At 49.3% G+C, this 21,105-nt stretch overlaps 1 protein-coding gene across 1 annotated transcript; it reads right to left on the bottom strand.

Annotated features, from left to right (window-relative positions):
- Positions 1 to 3,114: 3,114 nt before the first annotated feature.
- CA11 (carbonic anhydrase 11) lies at positions 3,115 to 18,753 on the bottom strand. The gene is made up of 9 exons (XM_063138810.1): positions 18,660 to 18,753; positions 17,620 to 17,694; positions 13,462 to 13,604; positions 10,583 to 10,768; positions 9,426 to 9,521; positions 9,246 to 9,318; positions 7,577 to 7,731; positions 6,949 to 7,114; positions 3,115 to 4,151 (listed from the first exon to the last, which is right to left on the bottom strand). The coding sequence occupies exons 1-9, from the start codon at positions 18,721 to 18,723 to the stop codon at positions 4,117 to 4,119; spliced, it is 993 nt and encodes a 330-aa protein (XP_062994880.1). The 5' UTR covers positions 18,724 to 18,753; the 3' UTR covers positions 3,115 to 4,116.
- Positions 18,754 to 21,105: the final 2,352 nt, after the last annotated feature.

Here is a 21,105-nt window from a genome sequence, read left to right as displayed (position 1 = left end):
GAGCTATCCCAGATATTATAAATAAATACGTACATACATTTCCAGTGGTTTAAAGAAACACACGTTAAGAAGAGATCAACTAACAGTCTTGTTACTCTGTGAGACCAGCCTCTCTTGGGCAACCGAGGCCCTGGCCAAATATCAAACACAGCGGCTGCTCGCTTGGAACACTAGGCCAACACCGGCAGAAGAAGTGCTGCATCTCCCATTGCAATGGCACCAGCGAGCGAAGACCAACCCTGCCACATTAATATGGCCAACAGGGGGTGTCTCCAACAGGAAACTACGAAGGATGTGGGGACAGGAAGTGGGAGGGGTCAAGGCTTGGCTGCAAGGAATTAAAGGAAGGCAAGCCAAGGCTGAAGAAAACGACTGTGTCGCTCCTCGTGTGCTCTGGAGGTTGGAGCACAGAGGAAGAAGGAAAGACCAAAAAGAGGACAGGGCTCCGTTATCTTTAACAATTGTACCAAAAAGGGAATTTCAGCAGGTGTCATTTATATGCATTTCACCTGGTGAAATTCCTTCTTCTTCACAACAGTTAAAGCTGCAGGAGCCCTGTCCTCTTTTGAATCTGGTCACTCTAGCTATATTAGAGTGAGCAGCTACAAAAGAGGGCAGGGCTCCTGCAGCTTTAATGCTAGCTATACTAGAGTGAGCAGCTACAAAAGAGGGCAGGGCTCCTGCAGCTTTAATTGTTGGGATGAACTGTTGTGAACTGCCCAGAGAGCTTCGGCTATTGGGCGCTGTACAAATGCTATAAATAAATAAATAAATAAATAAATAAATGGGAATTTCACCCAGTGCTGTATGCATACAAATGACACCTGCTCAAATTCCCTTTTCTAGACAACTGTTAAAGCTAGAGGAGCCCTGACCTCCTTTCCGTAGGGTCACCACAGCAAACCCAATTCTCTAAGCACAGAAGTCTAGGAAAGCAGGGATGCAGTCCACGCCGTCCTCCATAGAAGGCCTGTATAGCTCTTGGCACTTTTCCTTTCTTCCTCAGCCTTGTGCCTCTTTCTGTGCTCTCAGCTACTGATGAAAATAATTCAGAATTCCCTCACCTCAATTAAGGCCCAGTTCAGGGAAGACTTCCACCAGGGGGCAGTAGAATTTCGATTTTTTACAACATGCTGCTAACTAAATTCAAGGTTCATTCACACTTAAATCTTTCCTACTTCTTCCCTTCCTCAGGTAATTACGTCTACATTGTAACAACTTTGCACATTGTAATTCTTTCTGATGCCCCAGTTTCTCTGGTTCCTGGCGTTTTTTGCTCCCAAGGGAGCTTTATTTAACAAGGTCACTCTAGCCATCTATTTCTGTCCCGGGGAACTGGAATCTTGAACCTGTCCGTGCTGCCGCTGTTGTCACGTTGTCTAGCAGCTACTGCTGAATCTTTCAGCGGAAATGAAATCCCCTTGAATACAGTAACGCCACCAAGCAAGAGGTGAACTTTATGGCGGGGGTGAGGGGAGAAGCTTATAGGAGGCAATTGAATTGCCACATTTTACCAGACCTTCAAATACAGCTCAACAGGGTTGTGTGAATTGCTCACAGTTAAACATAGGGAACCACTGAAGCCATTTTCTTGCCTTGAGGAGGCTCATTTTGTCACTTATTGAAAGCTACTGTTTTGTGAGAAGTTCAGTCAATCTTACATGCAAATTATTTTTTCGCTGAGTTAGGCCTTGGGCCCATCTAGCCCTCTGCTCTATTGCAGGAGTGGGTAATAGGGTGACCATATGGAAAGGGGGACACTTGTATAGAAAAGGGAATTTTAGTAGGTGTCATTTGTCTGCATGCAGCCCCTGGTGAAATGCCCTTTTCATCACAACAGTTAAAGCTGCAGGAGTGACCAGATACAAAAGAGATTTACTAGAGTGACCAGATACAAAAGAGGGCAGGGTTCCTGCAGCTTTAACTGTTGGGATGAAGAGGGCATTTCACCAGGTGCTGTATGCATACAAGTGACACCTGCTGAAATTCCCTTTTCTAGACAACTGTTAAAGATACAGGAGCCCTGTCCTCCTCTCCATATGGTCACCCTTCATTTATGACCCACTTTTTTTTTCCTCTTGCAAGGAACCCAAGGCAATTTATGGGATCCTCTTCCTCTCCATTTTATCTTCAGAACAACCCTGTGATGTACGTGAGGCTGAAAGTCAGTGACTGGCTCAAAGTCATCCAGTTATCTTCATAGAATCATAGAAAAGCAGAGTTGGAAGGGGCCTACAAGGCCATCGAGTCCAACCCCCTGCTCAATGCAGGAATCCACTGCATTGGGCCCACTCTTGGCTGAGTGGGCCCAAGAACCTGGGTTTCCTAAGTCCTAGGTCAACACTGTAACCACTACACCACACTGCCTTTTTGCAGGAGCTCCAACCCCACCTGTACACACCTAGGTTCTCTTGTGCTAAATGCGGGGAAGGGGGGTTGCGCTGGCACTGGGCCCAAGCTCACACAAGCGTTCACTCTCCCATCAGGAATGGTGGACGTGTGGCCCTCCAGATGTTGTTTGAATGCAACTTCCAGAACCATGGCTACATGTTCTCCAGCACTGGTTTACAGGAAAGTAACATCTTCACATCCATCTAGACCAGTGGTTCTCAACCTTCCTAATGCCGCGACCCTTTAATACAGTTCCTCATGTTGTGGTGACCCCCAACCATAAAATTATTTTCGTTCTTCTCTACACGATCCATTGTCATGGGATGGTTTGCTAATGAAAATAATACATAACCATAGCTTTAATAATACAAAAGATGATACATGACATAGTTCAGTCAATACAGTTTCTTAAGACCATCGGAAATATGTGTTTTCCGATGGTCTTAGGCGACCCCTGTGAAAGGGTCATTCGACCCCCAAAGGGGTCCTGACCCACAGGTTGAGAACTGCTGATCTAGACGCAGTTAATTCAGAGTTGGGGAGAGGAAGCAACTGGAGGGCAAAGTGCAGGTGTTTGTGCTTTATATGTCACCCGCCCTTTAGATGCTGAATTCAACACGACCCGAGTTGAGCCAAGCCACTATAATGCCCAGGTTTGGCCCTGTTCTCATTGGAAGAAATGCCACTCAAAGGAAATCAAAGCTTGTTTTGAAAATTGTCTTTTAATTAATAGTAATATTCATCTGTATTCAAAACATGGATTCTTTTGGCAACAAGATCCTTCCCTTTCCTGCTTCCCAGCTGAGGGTCGTGAAAGCTTTTCAAAAATCGTCGCTGTATCCCTGTGTATTTTCTGTTCTCCCACACCTCCTAGGACAGACTGAGAATTTGGGTAGGGGACCCTTGTTTGTATTTCCTACCCCAGATTCCCTCATGTTTACTCAGAAAGTGGGGGAAATTTCCAAGTGCATGCTTCTTCCACAAACTAATGAAAGAAGCTGGGATTGTTCCTGTGTATCTCTGTATTGGGACCCCCCTCCCTATAAACACCTTGAGATTCAGGGCCTTCACATTTGGAGGGAACAGTCCTGCTTTTCATTTTTGTGCCCCACGGCCCCTGAGATTCACAGAATGTCCCACAAATATCTCGGGACGCACTCAGACACGATGGGGCTAGCCTGCCGTATCTGTATGTCCAACCAAACATTCTGAGGTGTGTATGCAGCATTTGGGGGTACATCCATCTGCCCAATACAGGCTGGCTGGGCTGCTGAGAATCTGGGGGTACATTCTCTCTCCCTAACATTCATAGAGATTTTGATTCTATTTGATGTCTAGGACAAAAGTAATTGTATTTAGGAAAGCAGGGGAAGTGTTATCAGAGGGCAGCATTCTAGACCTCAAGTTTCTGGGGCTCCCCACTCCCTTTTACAAAATGGCTGTTCAGTTGGGGGCATGACACATTCTGCTAATAAATAGCCTCAGCCTGATTGTTTTAAAGCTCCAGAAGCCATATTGGGGCGAGTGTGTTCGAAAACACCTCTGAGGGAGACTCTTCGCTATAGTTTTCAGTCTCCCTATTTTATTCCCTTTCGCACGGTGGGAGGCAAACTAGTCACCCAGAGGTGGGAAGTTGTAGCTTCCTCAGTTAGACATCAAATTTTGAGGGAGCGACAGCTACCCTCAAACATTCAATGGGACAAAACATGCTCCAAGAGACTTCAGCTACATGACCGTTTTGGGAGGCCGGGTACCATCGACTGCAAAAGAGAAGAAAAATACAATTTAGTTTAAATGTTTGGTTTTGTGTCTCTCGTTTGTTCCAAACTGTCCTTATTTGCGATGGAAACCCCCACACACACAACCCCCCCCTCTGTTTTCTGGCCTCTTTCCCAGGTAAATCACACACACCCCTTTTCTTTTAATTATGCTGTAAAGGTAGGCTGACCATATGAAAAGGAGAACAGGTCCCTTGTATCTTTAACAGTTGCATAGAAAAGGGAATTTCACCAGGTGTCATTTGTAAGCATGCAGCACTTGGTGAAATTCCCTCTTCATCACAACAGTTAAAACTGCAGGAGCCCTGCCCTCTTTTGTATCTGGTCACTCTAATATAGCTCGTGCAGCTTTAGCTCTTGTGATGAAGAGGGAATTTCACCAGGTGCTGCATGCATACAAATAACACCTGCTGAAATTCCCTTTTCTGTTCAACTGTTAAAGATGCAGGAGCCCTGTCCCCCTTTCCATACGGTCACTGCAGAAGGCCAAATTATAAATTACATTAAATGCATCTTCACATTGAGTCATGTTTCAGTTCAAGGTTTGATGAATTCCCCCCCCCACACACACACACAGGACAATTTCATGGAACAATTTGTCTCTTGCAAAAGTGTGTGTGTGTGTGTGTGTGTGTGTGATATTCTGTGACTTTCAGGAGACGAGTGAATTTTAAAAATGGTGTGTATGTGTGCATGTATGTACACATTAACCTTTAAATACCGGGGGGAGGGGGAGTTTTTTCCTTTCTTCTGTTTTATAACAACGAAAGAGGCAGCTGCTCCCCACAGCCCAGCTGCATTCCTGCCCATGGGAGCAGCCGTACCTTTTCCAACCTCCCTGCCCCCCCCCCCCGCACGCTCGCAAACCTGCCCCTGAGAATAACGGTCCTCCATGACCCAGGAATTCATCTGGGCCACTTGAGGCAGCAGCAGCAGCAAGACTGAAGGAAGATCCGTAGGCACCTTGTATTTAAAGGTAAGACCAATCTCCAGAATATTCTAAAAATTCACCCACCCTCTTAAACGCAGGCAATTCAGCTCAGCTGAATATTCCGGCCTGGCATCCTTTTAGCTGCAGCCACGGGTGATCACACTTGTATGGCGCTTTCCCTTTGCCAATCCCAGCGTCCCTCCCAGGGCAATCAGCAGCTTTGGAGGCTGTTTTCATTAGGATTGTGGCCCAAGAGGAATTGGTGACATGCCCTCACCCCCACGCCATCCTCATTGTGTAGGGTGACCCTATGGAAAGGAGGACAGGGCTCCTGTATCTTTAACAGTTGAATAGAAAAGGGAATTTCACCAGGTGTCATTTGTTTACATGCAGCACCTGGTGAAATTCCTTCTTCATCGCAACAGTTAAAGCTGCAGGAGCCCTGCCCCTTTTGTATCTAGTCAAGAGGGCAAGGCTCCTGCAGCTTTAACTGTTGTGTTGGAAAAAAAATTCACCCGCTGCTGCATGCATACAAACAACACCTGCTGAAATTCCTTTTTCAATACAACTGTTAAGGATACAGAAGCCCTGTCCTTCTTTTCATAGGGTCACCCTATACATTGTGGCCCCCTATCCGCATTCGGTGAGGAGGGATTACCTTTTTAAAAAATGATGCCTAAATGCAAAGGTCTTTTGCAAAAATGCAATGCCACTTCACACACACACAGCTTCTGTCCCATAATGCTGATCAGATTGTGGAGCTAGGACTGGGGTGGGTGGTGTTGGGGACTCAGGTTCGAGTCCTCCCTCAGCCATGAAGCTCAACAGGTGACCTTGGGCCAGCCACTAAACCTAACCCACCTCACAGGGTTGTTGTGAGGATACAAATGGGGGAGGATGATGTACCCCACCTTGAGCTCCTTGGAGGAGAGAAAGGATATAAAACAGGGGGGAAAATAGAAAAGAATCTGCCACCTAAGGAAGCATCTTAACTTTCCCCAATAGCAGGGCGGCCCTGCAAGTCTCTTGTTTAATAGGGGGGATTCTGAGCATGGCATCTCACTGGATCACAAGGAGGGGTGTGTGTCATGCTTTTGGTTCCCCTTCCACCAGAAATCAGGTGTCCAAGACACAGCCTTTTCGGTGATGGAACCCAGAATGGAAAGCCTCCCAAAGGAAGTCCACCTGAGCCCTTTGCTGCTTGCTTTTAGACAGGCTGTGAAGACCATTTCCTTTGTAGATTACCATCCTTACACAGCATCAAAGTTAGTTGGGTTAGTGAGTGAAGCCAAGGAGTCAACGCTCTGACCTTGGACCCAGGAGTCTGAGCTCCCCTCCCCCTCGCAGCCAGCGTGAAAAGAGGGAAGGTAAAGGGGAGGTTCCTGTGGGTGAGGAGGGGAGAGGATTGGGCGATTCTCTGGCCTCCCCAGACCCCTTCCCTCACTGACACTTCAGCTAGATGGGCAAAAAAGCCCGTCTAGCTGAAAGGCAGTGTGGGAGGAGCTCGGATGCGAAGATTGCCTCCACCGCTCCTCCCATTCTGCATTGGATGGCTGCAAGACTCTAAGTTCAGAGGCTTACAGTCATCCCCCCTACGATCTGCCCTTAGACTGTTTTATGTTGCTTCTGCCTTTTTCAGATTTTTGTCTTCTTAAGGTTGACATTGGTTTTATTGTTGTGTATTATTTAATTTGGATTGCCCATCGCCTTGACCATTTCTCAGAAAGGCAGAGTATAAATGCTAAAAGGAATAAAAGGAATAAACCTAGTACTAAATTAGTGGAACGGGAGTGAAACCAAGGAGGTCAGAGCCTGCGAGAACTGTACTTGGATGTTTGAGTCGCATACCGTGTAGCCTGTAGTTGGAGCCTTTGCAACGCCGAGTGGAGCGCCGCGGATCTCGGTTGCCCCGAAGGCTTCGGTGTAGCAGGGGCTGGAGGGGCCTCGAGTTGTCACTCATGCTCCGGAAAATTTGGGAAGGAAGATTCTGGCTGAGGAGACGAAGGGAATGGATCTGGGGAAGAGAAAGGTATGGACAAGGAAGCCAGGAAGGACAGGGGGATCAGAGCTCTGAGATTCTCAGGATGGATATGGGGTGAGGGACAGAAACAAAGGTCTAATGGGTTAAACGAGGCAGAGGCTGGGATTCCGGACACCTTGATTTTCTCAGCTGCAGGGCTGGCCTAAGACATTTTGCTGCCTGAGGGGAAGAACAAGATGGTGGCCCTACCCATTCCAAGCACGAAAGCCTTCACCACTGATGATGGGGCAACATTCTCCAGTACACCTGAAGGCAGCAGGCTAACTTAGATCACGCACCACATACAGGTCTTTCCACCAACACCCAGCACCTGCCGCCTGGGGGTGACTGCTTCACTCTGCTTCATGGTAGGGCCGGCCCTGCTCAACTGAAAAGGCCAAGCAGGTCCGAAAATTTGTCCTGTTTGAAGAGAAGCCGCTTCCTCGGGGGACCCACCTGTACAGAGGTAATGTTGATGGGTCGATCAATGAGGATCCAAGTGGCCGTTTCGTAACATGGAGGGGTCGACATGGATCCTTGGTAGGTGATGAAGCCAAACGTCTCGGGGTAAAGATCTTCAAGGCTCAGATCATGGAGGAGATAAGCATCGTCTGCATGGAGAGAGATACCCACACCCGCACATACCTTAAGAACACAGGAAGAACCCTGCAGGATCGGTTCAAAGGCTTCTTTAGTACTCCAGCATTTTGTCACCAATGATGCCCCTGGCAGGCAAGGCCTGAGGATAACAACAACCCTCCTCTGTCTTTTCTCCAGAACATCTAGTATTCAAAAGCAGACTACCTTGGAACTTCGAGGATCAATTTAGCTATCACAGCCAAAAGACCTACCCTCCATTCCTGTATCTTATCCTTTGTTGACGCAATCTACGTTAGTGGTCATAACCTAGGGCGCCAAGTTAAGTGGGGCACCAAATTCAAGGGGGAAACTGCATTTTTTTAAAAAATGCAAATAAAACAACGAAGATGCCTTTATTTCAATTCCTCTGCACATACAGAGGAAATATGACCAGGGGGATTTCTAAATGCTCAGAAACCCCCAGAGTGGGTGTGCGATGGCGCTGCGTCGACCCAGCGGCCACTGTGCACCCACCCCAGGGCTTTACAGCAAAGCTGCACAGAAAAAGTCAGGGACTTACCCAAACTTTTTTCTCTGGCATGGCACATCTGCCGTCTAGCTTCACTCCGGAGTTGTGGTGGATGCATGGCCGGGCAAATGGCGACCCCTGGTTGGTCACTGTCCCCCAGGGCAGGGGGCAGGCCCACGGACCCTAATAGCCACCAGAAAGCCCAGCCTGATTCCTTTTATATAGAGATTAGGCACACCACCCCGCTCCAGCGATACTGCGGGGTTTGGTGGCGGAGTGGCATCAACTCGGCACTCTGAAGACACACCTCCAAGGCTGTGGAGGTGAGTGAGGGACTGACTGGGGATGCTGGGTCTCAATGAAGCTGGCTGCCTGCACCCTGTCCTCCGCTGGGCGATGTGGCATCTCTTCCTACTCCGTTGCTGCTGCCTGTATTTCTGCTTCTGACCATGCGGTGGGCAGTGAGGGGGTTGCCTCTTCATTAAATAATAAGATGTCGGGGCAAAACCATTCCCAGTTTACCAAAACTCTCAGCCTAGATTTGCCTCTCGGGTTTTGGATGCCGGTTGCATAGAGTGTCAGTTACTGGCCACTAGTCTAGGGCTGCCCCTGTGGTAACCGTGTTTTGTGGTGAATTATTATTAAACCTAAGAATCTTAAGATATTGTGATTGTTATTTTAATATTGTATTGGTTTTCGATGCTCTTTTAACTAGTTTTATGTGTTATATTGTATTTCATGTTGTTCCCCACCTTGATCCAGAGGGAGAGGCGGGTAAGAAATTTATTATTATTATTATTATTATTATTATTATTATTATTATTATTATTATTGTGGTGACCCTAAATTCAAGTAATATGAGAGGGACAAACCTGTCTCTTTTATCCACTTCCTTCACATAATTTTACAAAACCTATCATATCCTGTCTGCCGCCCCTGCAACGTCGTCATTCACTCCATCAGTCTTAACCATCTTTGCCCCCTCCCCCTGTATCCCCCGCAAGCTGTCCCACTTACTTTTATACGAAATCCGGGTAATGGTCTCCCTGTTCAACAGCTTGGTTAGGAACGGGTTGGGACTTGTTCCGATCTGCAGACAGAAATCAACCAGTGGCTTCGGCTGTTGTTCTCCAGTTCCCACCCAGCCAGCCAGGGTTAATTCTGGCGCCCTCTAGAGGGGGGGAGGGACGGACTCACATTGACAAAGATCGAAATGACGGCCAAGCCGTTGGGATTGCGCGAAGCTTCCGAGATATTGGGGTAGAGCTCTTGGTTGTAGTGGATCAGCTGCACCTAGAAGTGAGGTGTGGAAGAGAAAACAGAATGACTGATGTAGTCCTTACCTTGATATCCTGACCTTCCTCTGAGGAGCTCAAGCCTGTGTAAACGGTTCTCCTCTCACTCCGTTTTAACTTCACAACAACCTTATGAGGTAGGCTGAGCTTAGAGATCGTGATTGGCCCGTGACTGCACATTCAACTTCATTAAAGTGACCCTATGGAAAGGAGGACAGGGCTCCTGTGTCTTTAACAGTAGAAAAGGGAATTTCAGCGGGTGCCATTTATATGCACGCAGCACCTGGTGAAATTCCCTCTTCATCACAACAGCTAAAGCTGCATGAGCTATATTAGAGAGACCAGATACAAAAGACACCACATCCCACAGTTGCCCTCCTGCTGGGTAGTCCCCACAGCAAGGAGTACAAATGGGGGTTTGAACCTCACCAATGAGGAAGAGGGGCTGCCGCTGCCCCATATGCCCCGGTTCCCCCCCCTCTTCCTGCTCCCCAGTCCCAGAGTGGGGAGTCATCTCCTCGCTCCAATTGTTGTTGTTGTTTTACCCTTTATCTTTAATGTGCTAGGGCGGCTCAGTGGCCAGTCGGCTGCCTCCTCTCCGCTGTCCCGGCACGCTGCACTTGGCTCCAGGTTTTATTTTGTTTTACCCTTCCTTTAACTGTTCTGCTCCACTATCCCATGGAGGAGGTCCAGTGGCCTTTCGGCTCACTGTACCGCCCCTCCCCCATCGCAACCGATGGCAACCAATCACGGTTCACCAGTGGCCGGGGACACGCCTCTGGCGCAAAGCTGGAGGATGGGGATAGACGGGAGATGCGCGTCGGCGCCTCACTGGCATGAAAATGTCAGGGTAAGTCCCTGACTTTTTAAAAGTGGAGCTTCAAGGGGATGCCCTCGGACGACTCCGCAATGATTGTCGCATCGTATAAATGACCTGCCGCCACTGTGGATCCACCCTGGGGCTTTCCTCTCATCAAGACGTGCCCCTGCTGAAATTCCCTTGCGTGCCGACCCGAAATCCAAGGATTACAAGAGGGCTGGACGTGTCTCTTTGATCACCTCGGCCGAGTAGCCCTCGCTGTCGATCCAGTGCTCGGAGCCAAACCCGTCTTCGCTGCCAAAGTGCAGGCGTAGCTCCTGGAGCCGGTGGCCATACAGGAGGGGCCCTCCGGAAACGTTCACCAGCTGCAAGGGGTCCGGGCGGAAAGAGACGTGCCGCCCTGTGTTGTACATGGTGCCGCTGATCTGGCAGGGGGAGAGAACAAAACAGGGGGAGAGGTTGGGGAGGGAGGCGGGAAGAAGCAGGTCCAGGAGCAAGGTATGTTATAGCACCCTTCCTTCAATCTAGCCATAAACTCACCAGGTGGCCTTAGGCAGGCTAGTGTTCCTCCGCCTCCGCCCAGTAATCCCAGGATACTAGCCTGACTAATGGGAGGTTGCCCATATAGGCAGAGGTGGATGTTCTGTACAAAATGCTCTGTATACTCAAAGGACAAAATCCAACACAAGTCCCACTCAGAGCAGACTCATTGAAATACATGGACTTGACTAACTGAAGTTCCATTCATTTCAAGGGGTCTACATTAAATAGGATTTATGTTAGATTTTACCCATTTTAACCTATATAAATGCTGCTGGTATCATCATTATCATCATTATTATTATCATCAACATCATAGGCATGCACAAAGGGTGTGCTGGGTGTGCCCAGGCACACCCTAATATCTCAAGCAATACGTGCCGAATTGAGGGGGGCATTGAGTAGGGATCCAGAGGGGGATCCAGACGCAGCGGGAATGGTTCTCCAGCTGCCCTCCAGCTGCTCTGCTGCCACTCCCCCCAGCAGCATGGCATTGCTCCTGGCAGCAGGAGTGAAAAGGAAGATGGCTACTATTGTCTCGTAAGCCCCTCCTCCAGCCAGTGTCACACAAAGCCCCACCAATGCTCAGGCTTGAGGGAGCATCTCCCCATTCCCACCACCACCTGCAACGGCCCTCCCGCAGTGAGGCAAGGTAAACGCGGAGTAGGGCATCAGCGTCTACAGTGTTTAATAAATAAACGAATAAAGATAATGGCGTTTATGACTGAGTACTCAATCAATGTTCACCTTTAAAAAATAAATACCTGGGTGCATACCCTAATGAAATGTGCTGCACACGCTTCTGATCATCGTTTTCTTTAAGAATATATCTCTTCCTACATCGTGGTGCTTAATCTCAGGCCTGCCGGCTAAATCCGGCCGTCCTGTAGTCTCATTCCAGCCTTTGGGGTTTCCCAAATAGCCACACACCCTTCCTTTGGCTCCACCCACCCACCCACCCACTGATCAATTGGTGATTTCCCAGCTTTTGTGTGTGGATGTGTGTGAGATTCATTCTAAAATGCTGAAATGCCTCTCCTAAGGGTTAGTTATTGGCAGTAACAGCTTTAAGCTAAAATGTCTTTGGCCCCGCCCCTTCCACCTTTGGCTCCACCCACCACTGGAATGCAGCCCCTCCCCCCCACAAAGCTTCTTCAGACTGGAATTCAGTCCTGCAGGTGAAAGAGGTTAAACCCTCCTGTCCTACCCCACTTCATACCTCCATAGAGGCCCAGCAGATGCATTGTGAGTATGTAGGTGGGATAGGGCCTTCTTGGTTGTGGTGCCCGGGCTATGGACCTGGGCTGTGTCCTTTGGCTCCCTCCCACTGCCATTCAGACACCAAGTTAAAAGTCCACACTATTCCAGTGTGTTTGTAGCAATTGCACCTCTCTTCTCCCTTTGGTTAATTTATTTTAAACGTTGAGAGCATGTTATGATTCCTGTTGTAACCTTGGTTCATGGCCTCGGTGCCCTGTTGGTGGGGCAGAAAAGTGGAGTTTCTTCCAGATTTAGTCATACTCAGAGCAGCCTGATTAAATCGGGAACCAACCCAAAATATTTGAATGCGTTGAGGGTGCTTCCAGATAGACTAATGCTGCCAATCAAAAGGGTTGTTCAGTTTTTCTGTCTTTCCCTCCTGTACGGAATTTCTGAAGTAAGAAAAAAGCTGGAAGAACCACTGGCAAAAAATGGGAGCGTTATAAATGGAAGATGATGACATCCAGATCCCACCCCTCTTAAAGCGATTGCACAATAAAAGCCTTGTCGGGAAGCACCCTGGGCTGGATCCCAGAGTAAAACTGGAAGCGATTCAAAATATTTTAAGAGTTGTGTTCTACACATACTGACTTAGTTGCACTTAGGTCCCACTGAAATCCGGGAGAAAAGTTAGTCATGGCTAGGGCTGCTTCCAGATGAGGCTTTTATCACGTCGCCTTGCATCAAAGATGGAATTTTAGTGGTGGGGGCGGAGAGACATTGTTGTCTTCCATTTGTGACCCTCCTGTGTTCCTCCACCGTTATTCTGCCCTTTCTTTTCAACCACAAAAAATCTGTTAAGGAAGGAAAGGTGGAATAGTGTACCACTATGAGCTGTCCATCTGGAAGCTCCATAAGTATCACTGACCGGCTTCGCACAATACGCTAACCCACACTCAGTGGTTAAGTGGGGGTTGTCTGTTGAACCATGGGTTGTTTGTTGAACCATGGGTTAGCGCGTTGTTTGATCCCAGGACATTTTTCGCAGGGTGGCTTGTTGATCTTGCTTATTTTTCTCAAACAAGCCACCTTGAGAACCCATGGTTTGTTGTTGCGTGGTTCAGGGTGGTTAACAAGCCACACTGCACAGTTAACAAGTCACACTGGCTGCGTTCAGACAACACGTTAACCCACAGGTCAACAAAGAACCGACGGTTCAACAACAGCCTACATTCAACCACTGAGTGTGGCTTAGCGTGTTGTGTGAACAGCTCCACTGACTTGAAGCTGAATCCATACTGATGAGGATGGCTGTGCTTAGCTAGGAAGCGGAAGTTCTAAAGACCTTACAAATACATGCACACGTACACGCACACACCTTCTTCCCGCCTGTACTTAGTCGAAGTGGAGGAAGGAACGGGTCAAACACCATTTGGCTGGTGTTAACATCCACAGGCGACTGGCGTTTGCCAATGGCGCAGAGGCTCCAAGCCGAATTTACGAGACCCCAGAACGGGGGACCTGCAAGAGAACAGCATAAAATAGATTCTGGGACTGAGCCCTGCTGGAGTGGAGGCTGGAGAAAAAGCCAAGGAAAAATAAACACTTTTATCCCCCAGTCCCTGGGGTGCAATTACAGAGGGCTGAGAGAAGGAGAGCGAGCCTGGGGAGGGATTCAGCCAGATGATGTGTGTGTGTGTGTGTGTGTTTGACAACAGCCTCCAGTGTTACTTTATACATAGGTTGAGGTTATTTGACGCTTCCAAGCACCTTTGCACCTCTGTCTTCTACAGTTGATCACATGTATGAACACTCATAATGACAGAAGAGAAATCAAATGTGGTTACAAGCCAATGAAGTTTTAATTTTGCTGCAAACTACTTCAGGCTTGGGTGTCTGTGGTGGAGACCCCAGGCTCAGCCGGTACTGCAAAAACTTTCTCTGTCTTGATCCGTAGGCAGACGTGATATTCGAAGGACAAAGCTTGTGTCACTAATTCCCAGAAGCATTTCTAGGTTGGCTTCTGGAATTTGTTGAGTGTGGGTGAGCGGTATATGTGCTACGATGCAGCTACATCACGCCAGTCCTTTTCCAGGTTCATTGGCTGCCAGTCCAGGTCTGGGACCGATTCAAAGTGCTGGTATTAACATTCAAAGCCCTAAATGGCTTGGGGCCAGGCTACCTGAAGGAATGCCAAATGTACCTGCCCGAACCCTAAGGTCATCCTCAGGGGTCCTTCTCCGTGAGCCCCTGCCAAAGGAAGTGAGGCAGGTGGCTACTAGGAGGGCTTTCTCTGCTGTGGCACCGCAGAGCTCCCCAGAGAGGTTTGCCTGGTGCCTACACTGTACTCCATCCGTTGCCAGCTGAAGACCTTTTCATTTCCTCTTCCCTATTGCAACCTGCTTGTTTGCTTGCCTCTCACTCTGGCCCAGACAACAGCGGTTGGGGGAAGACTTGCTCCCTGGCAATCTTGCCTTTCAAGCAAGCAAGTGGTAACAACGCTAAGAAAGAGGATCATAGAATCATAGAATAGTAGAGTTGGAAGGGGCTTGTAAGGCCATCCAGTCCAACCCCCTGCTCAATGCAGGAATCCTCCTTAAAGCATCCCTGACAGATGGCTGTCCATCTGCCTCTTGAAGGCCTCTAATGTGGGAGAGCCCACGGCCTCCGTAGGTCATAGGTTCCATTGTCGTACTGCTCTAAAAGTCAGGAAGTTTTTCCTGATGTCCATCCGGAATCTGACTTCCTGTAATAACTTGAGCCCATTATTCCGTGTCCTGCACTCTCGGAGGATCGGGAAGAGAGCATGGCCCGGATGAGGAGCAAGAGAAGCTGGTGACAATGGCAGTGAGAAGGTCGACTCACTGAGGGGGGGGGGGGGTGCCTTGCCCAAGGGCCCTCTGAAACCTGGGGCCGACACTGGTCTGTGAATACATATTTATCTAATTGTGTTCTGTGCCGTGTATGAGTTTATTAGTCTCTCTGTGTGTGTTTTAATTAGATAGATAGATAGATAGATAGATAGATAGATTTGGCCTAAGCAGTGTGTACATGTGCAGTTTAGTCAAGCAAGATCTCCACTCTGTCCTCACCGGGTGTTCCTTCATGTCGGTGCGCGCGCACACTAACATGTTCCGCGCCGCGTTCTCTCTGTGGTTCACTGTGTATTTTTGCATCCTCATCTGTACGTGTAGACTTAATTGTTTTTCTCTCGGAACGGAGAACACGTCCTGCCCTTTCCCTTCTCACGGTCCCCAGGCGGTGGCAGGCAGTGGCAGGGCGCACGTTGGGGTTTCCACCCTGTCATAGTAACCAGTCCACCCCACCCCACCCCACCCCACCCACACACAGCGGCCCTGTTTCTCTCTTTGCCTTCTGTTCACTGCATCGCCGGAGCGGGCGAGGGAGATATTAAATATTAATGCAGCCTTTTGCAGTTGCTGAGCTGAGCCCAGCCCCCACCGAGGCTCAGCACTGCGCACTGGCGCGGCGCGGCCCTCTCCCGTCGCGGCGTTCCCTTTCCGTGCAGCCACCCCACCTTTGGGACTCCGCAAGTCATCCCCAACCGGGGATGGCGGGGAGGAGGGGGAGCACGAGCCAGGCATCTGGTCCCATCTGGCATCCAAATCTAATTGGCCGTCTGGAGCCGGTGCCAACATTCCGCGCCGAGGAATCCCACATCCTGAGCTCAGAATAAATTATGCAAATTCGCCCCATTTGCATGCATCTGCTTCACCGGCCTCGCTTATTCAGATGGCAAAACCGGGAGTGAGTTTTCCCCGCAGCCGCTGCCACCGCCGAATTTGGAAGTTTTGCAGGAGCCACAGGGCCTGGGAAAGGAAGGCGGGAGGAGACAGAGCGTATGCCGAGTTGACAGTGGGAGGGAAAGAAATGGAGGTAAGCGAGGGAGATGTGTTAAAACAAGAAGGAAGGGGCCAAGTGGTGCTCCATCGTTTGAGAAGGGGAATCCTCACCCAGAGCAGCTCTCTCAGCTTTTATCAGACGCTGCCTGCACCGGTTCAAGCTTTTCCTGCCACTACAATGAGGACTAGTTGCATGTCTTTCTTTTAGATGAAGGATGTGTAAATTGTAATAATAATAATAATAATAATAATGACCATGATAATATCAACTGGGACGTAGCTGCCAGCTTGTACCAGTCAACATTGTACCAAACTTTAACACCTGTGAGTTGTTGTCTTTTACAAGGATATTTGCAAAGTTTTTTTTTTAAAAAAATAATAATTAAGCAGACCATGCTTAAGAATGGGTTCATCTACACCAAGCAGGATATTCCACCATGAAAGCAGTGTATGGTATGTGTCAATGGGCCCCAACAGTTGTCAGTGCACTTCACTACTGCTATACAGCAGTAGTGTGGCTCCTGCCTTTTATATACCGCTTTCATAGTGGAATATCCTGCTTGGTGTAGATGAGCCCAATGTCATCACAGGGGCATAAAACGCTCTGTATAACCAACTCTCCTGGCTTGGTCAATCCACCCTGGCCTCCTTTCATGCACTCACACGCTTTTCTCCCATATTCCTCACCATGCACCGCTTCATTTCCCATACCCATTTCTTTCCTGCAAACATCAGCCTGCCACGCTATGCCACTTCCACCTTCCCATTCACCCTTTTCCCGTTCTATGGATCCATTCGCCATCCGCCAGATTTTCAGAGCCACCTTGCCAGAACAGAATAAGGGCCCCACCTAATTCGCTATTCTGTTTCTGACCATGATAAGCTTTGGGAAGTTTGCAGGCAGAAAGCATGTTTTAATGTGTATTTTAATCTAAACAGGTGTTGTGTGGCCCATTCTCCCAATCCTCCCTCCCATAATATTAGGAACCAGATCAGGCTCTTTGCAGTGGAGGCTGATGGCTCTGATGTCAGTGGGGCGGTGAATCCGCTCCAGGTTTCAGTCAAAACCTGTCAGAACTCTAGAGGAGCTATACAACACCTTGGATAGCTCCTCTAGAATTCTGACAGGTTTTGACTGAAACCCGGAGCGGATTCACCGCCCGCTGGCATCAGAGCCAATAGCCTGCAGTGGCCATGTGTCTCTTCTGACTGGCAGTGGTTCCCTCACACAGAACTTTTTCTCATCATTTGCTACCCAATCCTTTCAACTGAGCAAGCCAGGGATGATTCAACCTGCATCTGCCTCCCAGTGAGCTATGGGTCCCTCCTAGGGCCTTCCATCCCAAGTGAAAAAGCCAATCCAGAACCAGCTATTCTGGTGATCTTCATAACTTCCTGTGGCTGTGAGTTCCACAGGGCATCGGACCATAGGATGTCGTGTGGGGAAGGGAAAGTTTACCATCACGAGTTAAGCAGCACATAACATTGGGCTGTTAGATACGTTCCACTCACAAGGAACGCAGATGATTCTCTGCCTGGTCAGAGTCCACAGACAGCCACCTGGGTCAGGGATATTAAGAAAGCGAGTGAGAAAGGATGGGGCAAGCCACTAGTCCTCTTTGAAGCCTCCCCACTCCCCACACCAACACCAGCAGTCACCGAGGATTTTGTACCTGGCACAAAGCTACCGTGAAGAGTCTCTTTGTAAGCCCACCAGTCTTCATAGGTCTTCGCAGGAACGAACTGTACTGGAGGAGGGAGAAAAGACGGAGAGGACGGAAGGGAAAGGGTTAATTTGTGGGGGCAGCTGGAGCGGGAAACAGAAGCATGGAAAAGGCAGCATATATTTCTGCTCGGAGCCCTCTGCCATCTACATCTTTCTTTCCATCTCACTTTCCCGAATGGCCAATAGATTTTATAGAAGACAGATAAAGGACCAGGGAGACTACCGAAGTTCTCAGGGGAGAGGTCCTGGGACTCAAGGCAGGTCAGAGTTACATCCCCCGCCACAGAACACCTCCCAGGTGAGAGTGGGCTACCCGGGAAATGGCTCAGTAATGAGGGAACGGCACACAGCACATGCTCAGAGACACTCTGTCCCTGTTCTTACCGCTTCACCTACCGTTTGGGGGCTTAGTCTCCTGCCCCTCAGAAGAGCCTGGGGGGTGGGGTGGAGAAATTAAGCCCTGCACTAGCCACGTTTAGAAAAAGGTGGGTGCACAGATGGGCAGGTAGACAAAGGGGAGACGGATGAGGAAGAGGGATGGCTGGCTGGATGAGAAGATAAGAGATATCTAAAAAGAAAGGTTACAAAGGGTGGGTGGATTTTAGGTACGGATCAGCTAGTGTACATAAAGTAGGATGATCTGTATTTATGTGAGGATGAATAAAGAGCTCATATATGTGTGTGTTTACAGAGAGAGATGGATGGTTAGTTATTGGATGGATGGATTTAGATGATAGATAGATAGATAGATAGATAGATAGATAGATAGATAGATAGATAGGATTAGATTGATAGGATTAGATTATCTGACTGGTCGCTGTCCCAATTGCCTTCAGCTTAACCCAACATTTTCTTCCAAGGAATTACCTTTCCTTTGCCTCAGGGAACTCACCTCCCCCCCCCCCTCTTCACGGCTCATCCCAGGCGAATATTTTCTCCTCCCCCACCCCGCCGCCACTTTCCCATTCATCTCTTTCTCTCTCTTACCAGCCATACAAGTTGCTGTCAGGACCCCCAACAGGCAAAGCCCCCCCAGTCTGGTCCTCATCATGTTGTAGAGAGGAAGGAGCAGGGGGGGGGGCTGTCTCAGAACTGGAGGCGCCCCCTCCTCAGCATCCCGCGTGGCAGTGGTGGTCCCCCCCTCCGTGTCCGCCGCCTCTGAAGATGGCTTTCGTGACCCCCCCCCCCGCGATCCGCGCGTGGTCCGGCGAGTCCTGACGCCCCCCCCCCCCGAGGCGATCTCTCTTACCCCCGAAATCTCCCTGCCCGCCCCATGCCCTGCCTATCTAATCTTTCTAATCTCTCTCCTCTCCCCCCACCCCCGCCGCCCCACACTTCCCTTCTCTAGCTCTCTTCCCTCCATCTCTCCATCTTTCTCCCGCCCCCTCTCCAGGGGATACCCCCTGCTCCCCTCCCCTCTCTGATACGATGGAGATGGCGTGTTTGGGCAAGGGAAAGGGTTCGTGAGGAAGGGTATCACTCCATGGGGGGGGGTTTACACCCAACAGCCCCCCTCACCTCCGCCGCCCCCCCTTTTTTCTTCTTTTTTTAAAGAAGGGGTCAGGGGAGTTGAGCAGCGGGACTCCCGGCTACCGGGACTGTGGCGGCTTCTGTAGATGGTCACTGGGGAGATGATGGCGAGAGGGGAAAGCAGCCGGGATCATGAGGGGGGTGAGATCTTTGTGGAGTCCCTAACTTAACTTCTTTCTTCCCCCCTCCCCGCCTCGCTCGCTCGCCTGCCTCTTGTGCTTCTGACCCCCACCCCACCCTCTCCACCTCTCCTTAGCTTACCTTTCCCCTCCTCTCTCTCTCTCTGCTCCTCTCCCTATTTCTCCTCCACCTTCTCTTACTCACCTTCTCTCCCTAACCTTCCACGTTTTCCCCACTCCTTCTGTGCCTCCCCTCCCCACTTCCCTCCTGCCGGCTGTCCTCCTTCTAGCTATCCTATTTTATTCCCCCCTCCTTTTCTCTCCTCCCCCCCCCGTTTTTGTGGTACCCTGCCTCCCTCCCTCCCTTTTTATCTTCCTCTGCCCTGAACTCTCTCACCTTCCCTCTCTCCTGCTCTCTCCTTCATCCTCTCTCTCTCTCGTCCCTCTCTCCCCTGCTCTTATGCCTGCTTTCCCCCCTTTCCCTTCTTCCCTGCATCTCACAGCCTCCGCTTCCCTTTCCCCCTCCCCCCTCCTCCCCCCCACCTTTCTAAAATGCACAGATCTTCTCTCTCACTTTCCCTTCCCCGCTCCCAAGGGACCCAAAGAGATGCAATTGAGAGAGTGAGAGGAGATGGGTTTTAAGGTGGATCCGAAGGAAGGGCGAACGCTCATGAATCTGGCGCTGTTGGCTCCCATGGATGCAACGAGAGGTCAGGTGCCTTGTCCAAGATATTTGCCCGCAAGAACCGGTGTAGTGGTTAGAGTACTGGACTGGGAGTCGGGAGAGCCGTGTTCTAGCCCCCGTTCAGCTATGAAGCTCACTGGATGTCTTTGGCCCAGTCACTGACTCGCAGCGTAACCTACCTCACAGGGTTGTTGTTGTGAGGATAATAAGGAGAGCAGGAAGAGGACCATGTAAGCTGCTTCTGTCCCACAATACTTCCTCTTCCTTCACACAGGAGGAGAAATAGGAAGTAAACAATGACCACATTTTTATCGTGCCACTTTTCCTGCACACCAGGAATGGCTGAACATTTCATTTAAAGACAAAACAAAATGGATTTGCCCCGGTCTATTTTGTGATGGAAAGAAGGCCAGAAGGAACGGGAGATGCGGGTGGCATCGTCAATAGGACCCGCAAACATCTGTAAGTGGGCAGTAATGAGCGTGCGATAAAATGCTCATCTGATGACGCTCTTGGGCTCCTTGCAAGAGGGAAAAAGGTGGGATATAAATGAATAATAATAATAATAATAATAATAATAATAATAATAATAATAGTGTAGTAAATATTACCTTCAGGGAACTCAAGGCAGCATACATAATCCTACTCTCCATTTTATCCTCACAACAACCCTGTGAGGTAGGTTGGGCTGAGAGTCTCTGACTGGCCCAAAGTCACCCAGTGAGCTTCCATGGCTGAGTGGGGACTAGAACCTGAATCTCCCAACTCCCAGTCCAACACTCTAACCACTGGCCCTGTTTAGAAGACACCTTAAACCATGACTTTAACCATGGTGCATAAGCCAACCATGGTTAAAGCTGTGGTTTAAGGTGTCTTCTGAATGGAGCCACTGTCTATTGATGATGATGATGATGAAGAAGAAAAAGAAGTCACAAATAGTCTGACAACAAATTTCACATTAACTTGGCCAAGTACTCCATGGCCACACAGAGGGAGGGAAATGGAAGCATGAATCAGGTTGTACTGGATACTATTTCCACGATTGTTTGTGGCTGTCTCCACATATCGTCTGATTTACGTCAGCACAGGGGTCAACAAT

The sequence above is a fragment of the Elgaria multicarinata genome, chromosome 11 (assembly GCF_023053635.1).
Source record: "Elgaria multicarinata webbii isolate HBS135686 ecotype San Diego chromosome 11, rElgMul1.1.pri, whole genome shotgun sequence".
Classification (NCBI taxonomy): Eukaryota; Metazoa; Chordata; class Lepidosauria; order Squamata; family Anguidae; genus Elgaria; species Elgaria multicarinata.
The sequence above is the reverse complement of the archived record's forward strand: the minus strand, read 5'-3'. Positions and strand labels throughout refer to the sequence as shown.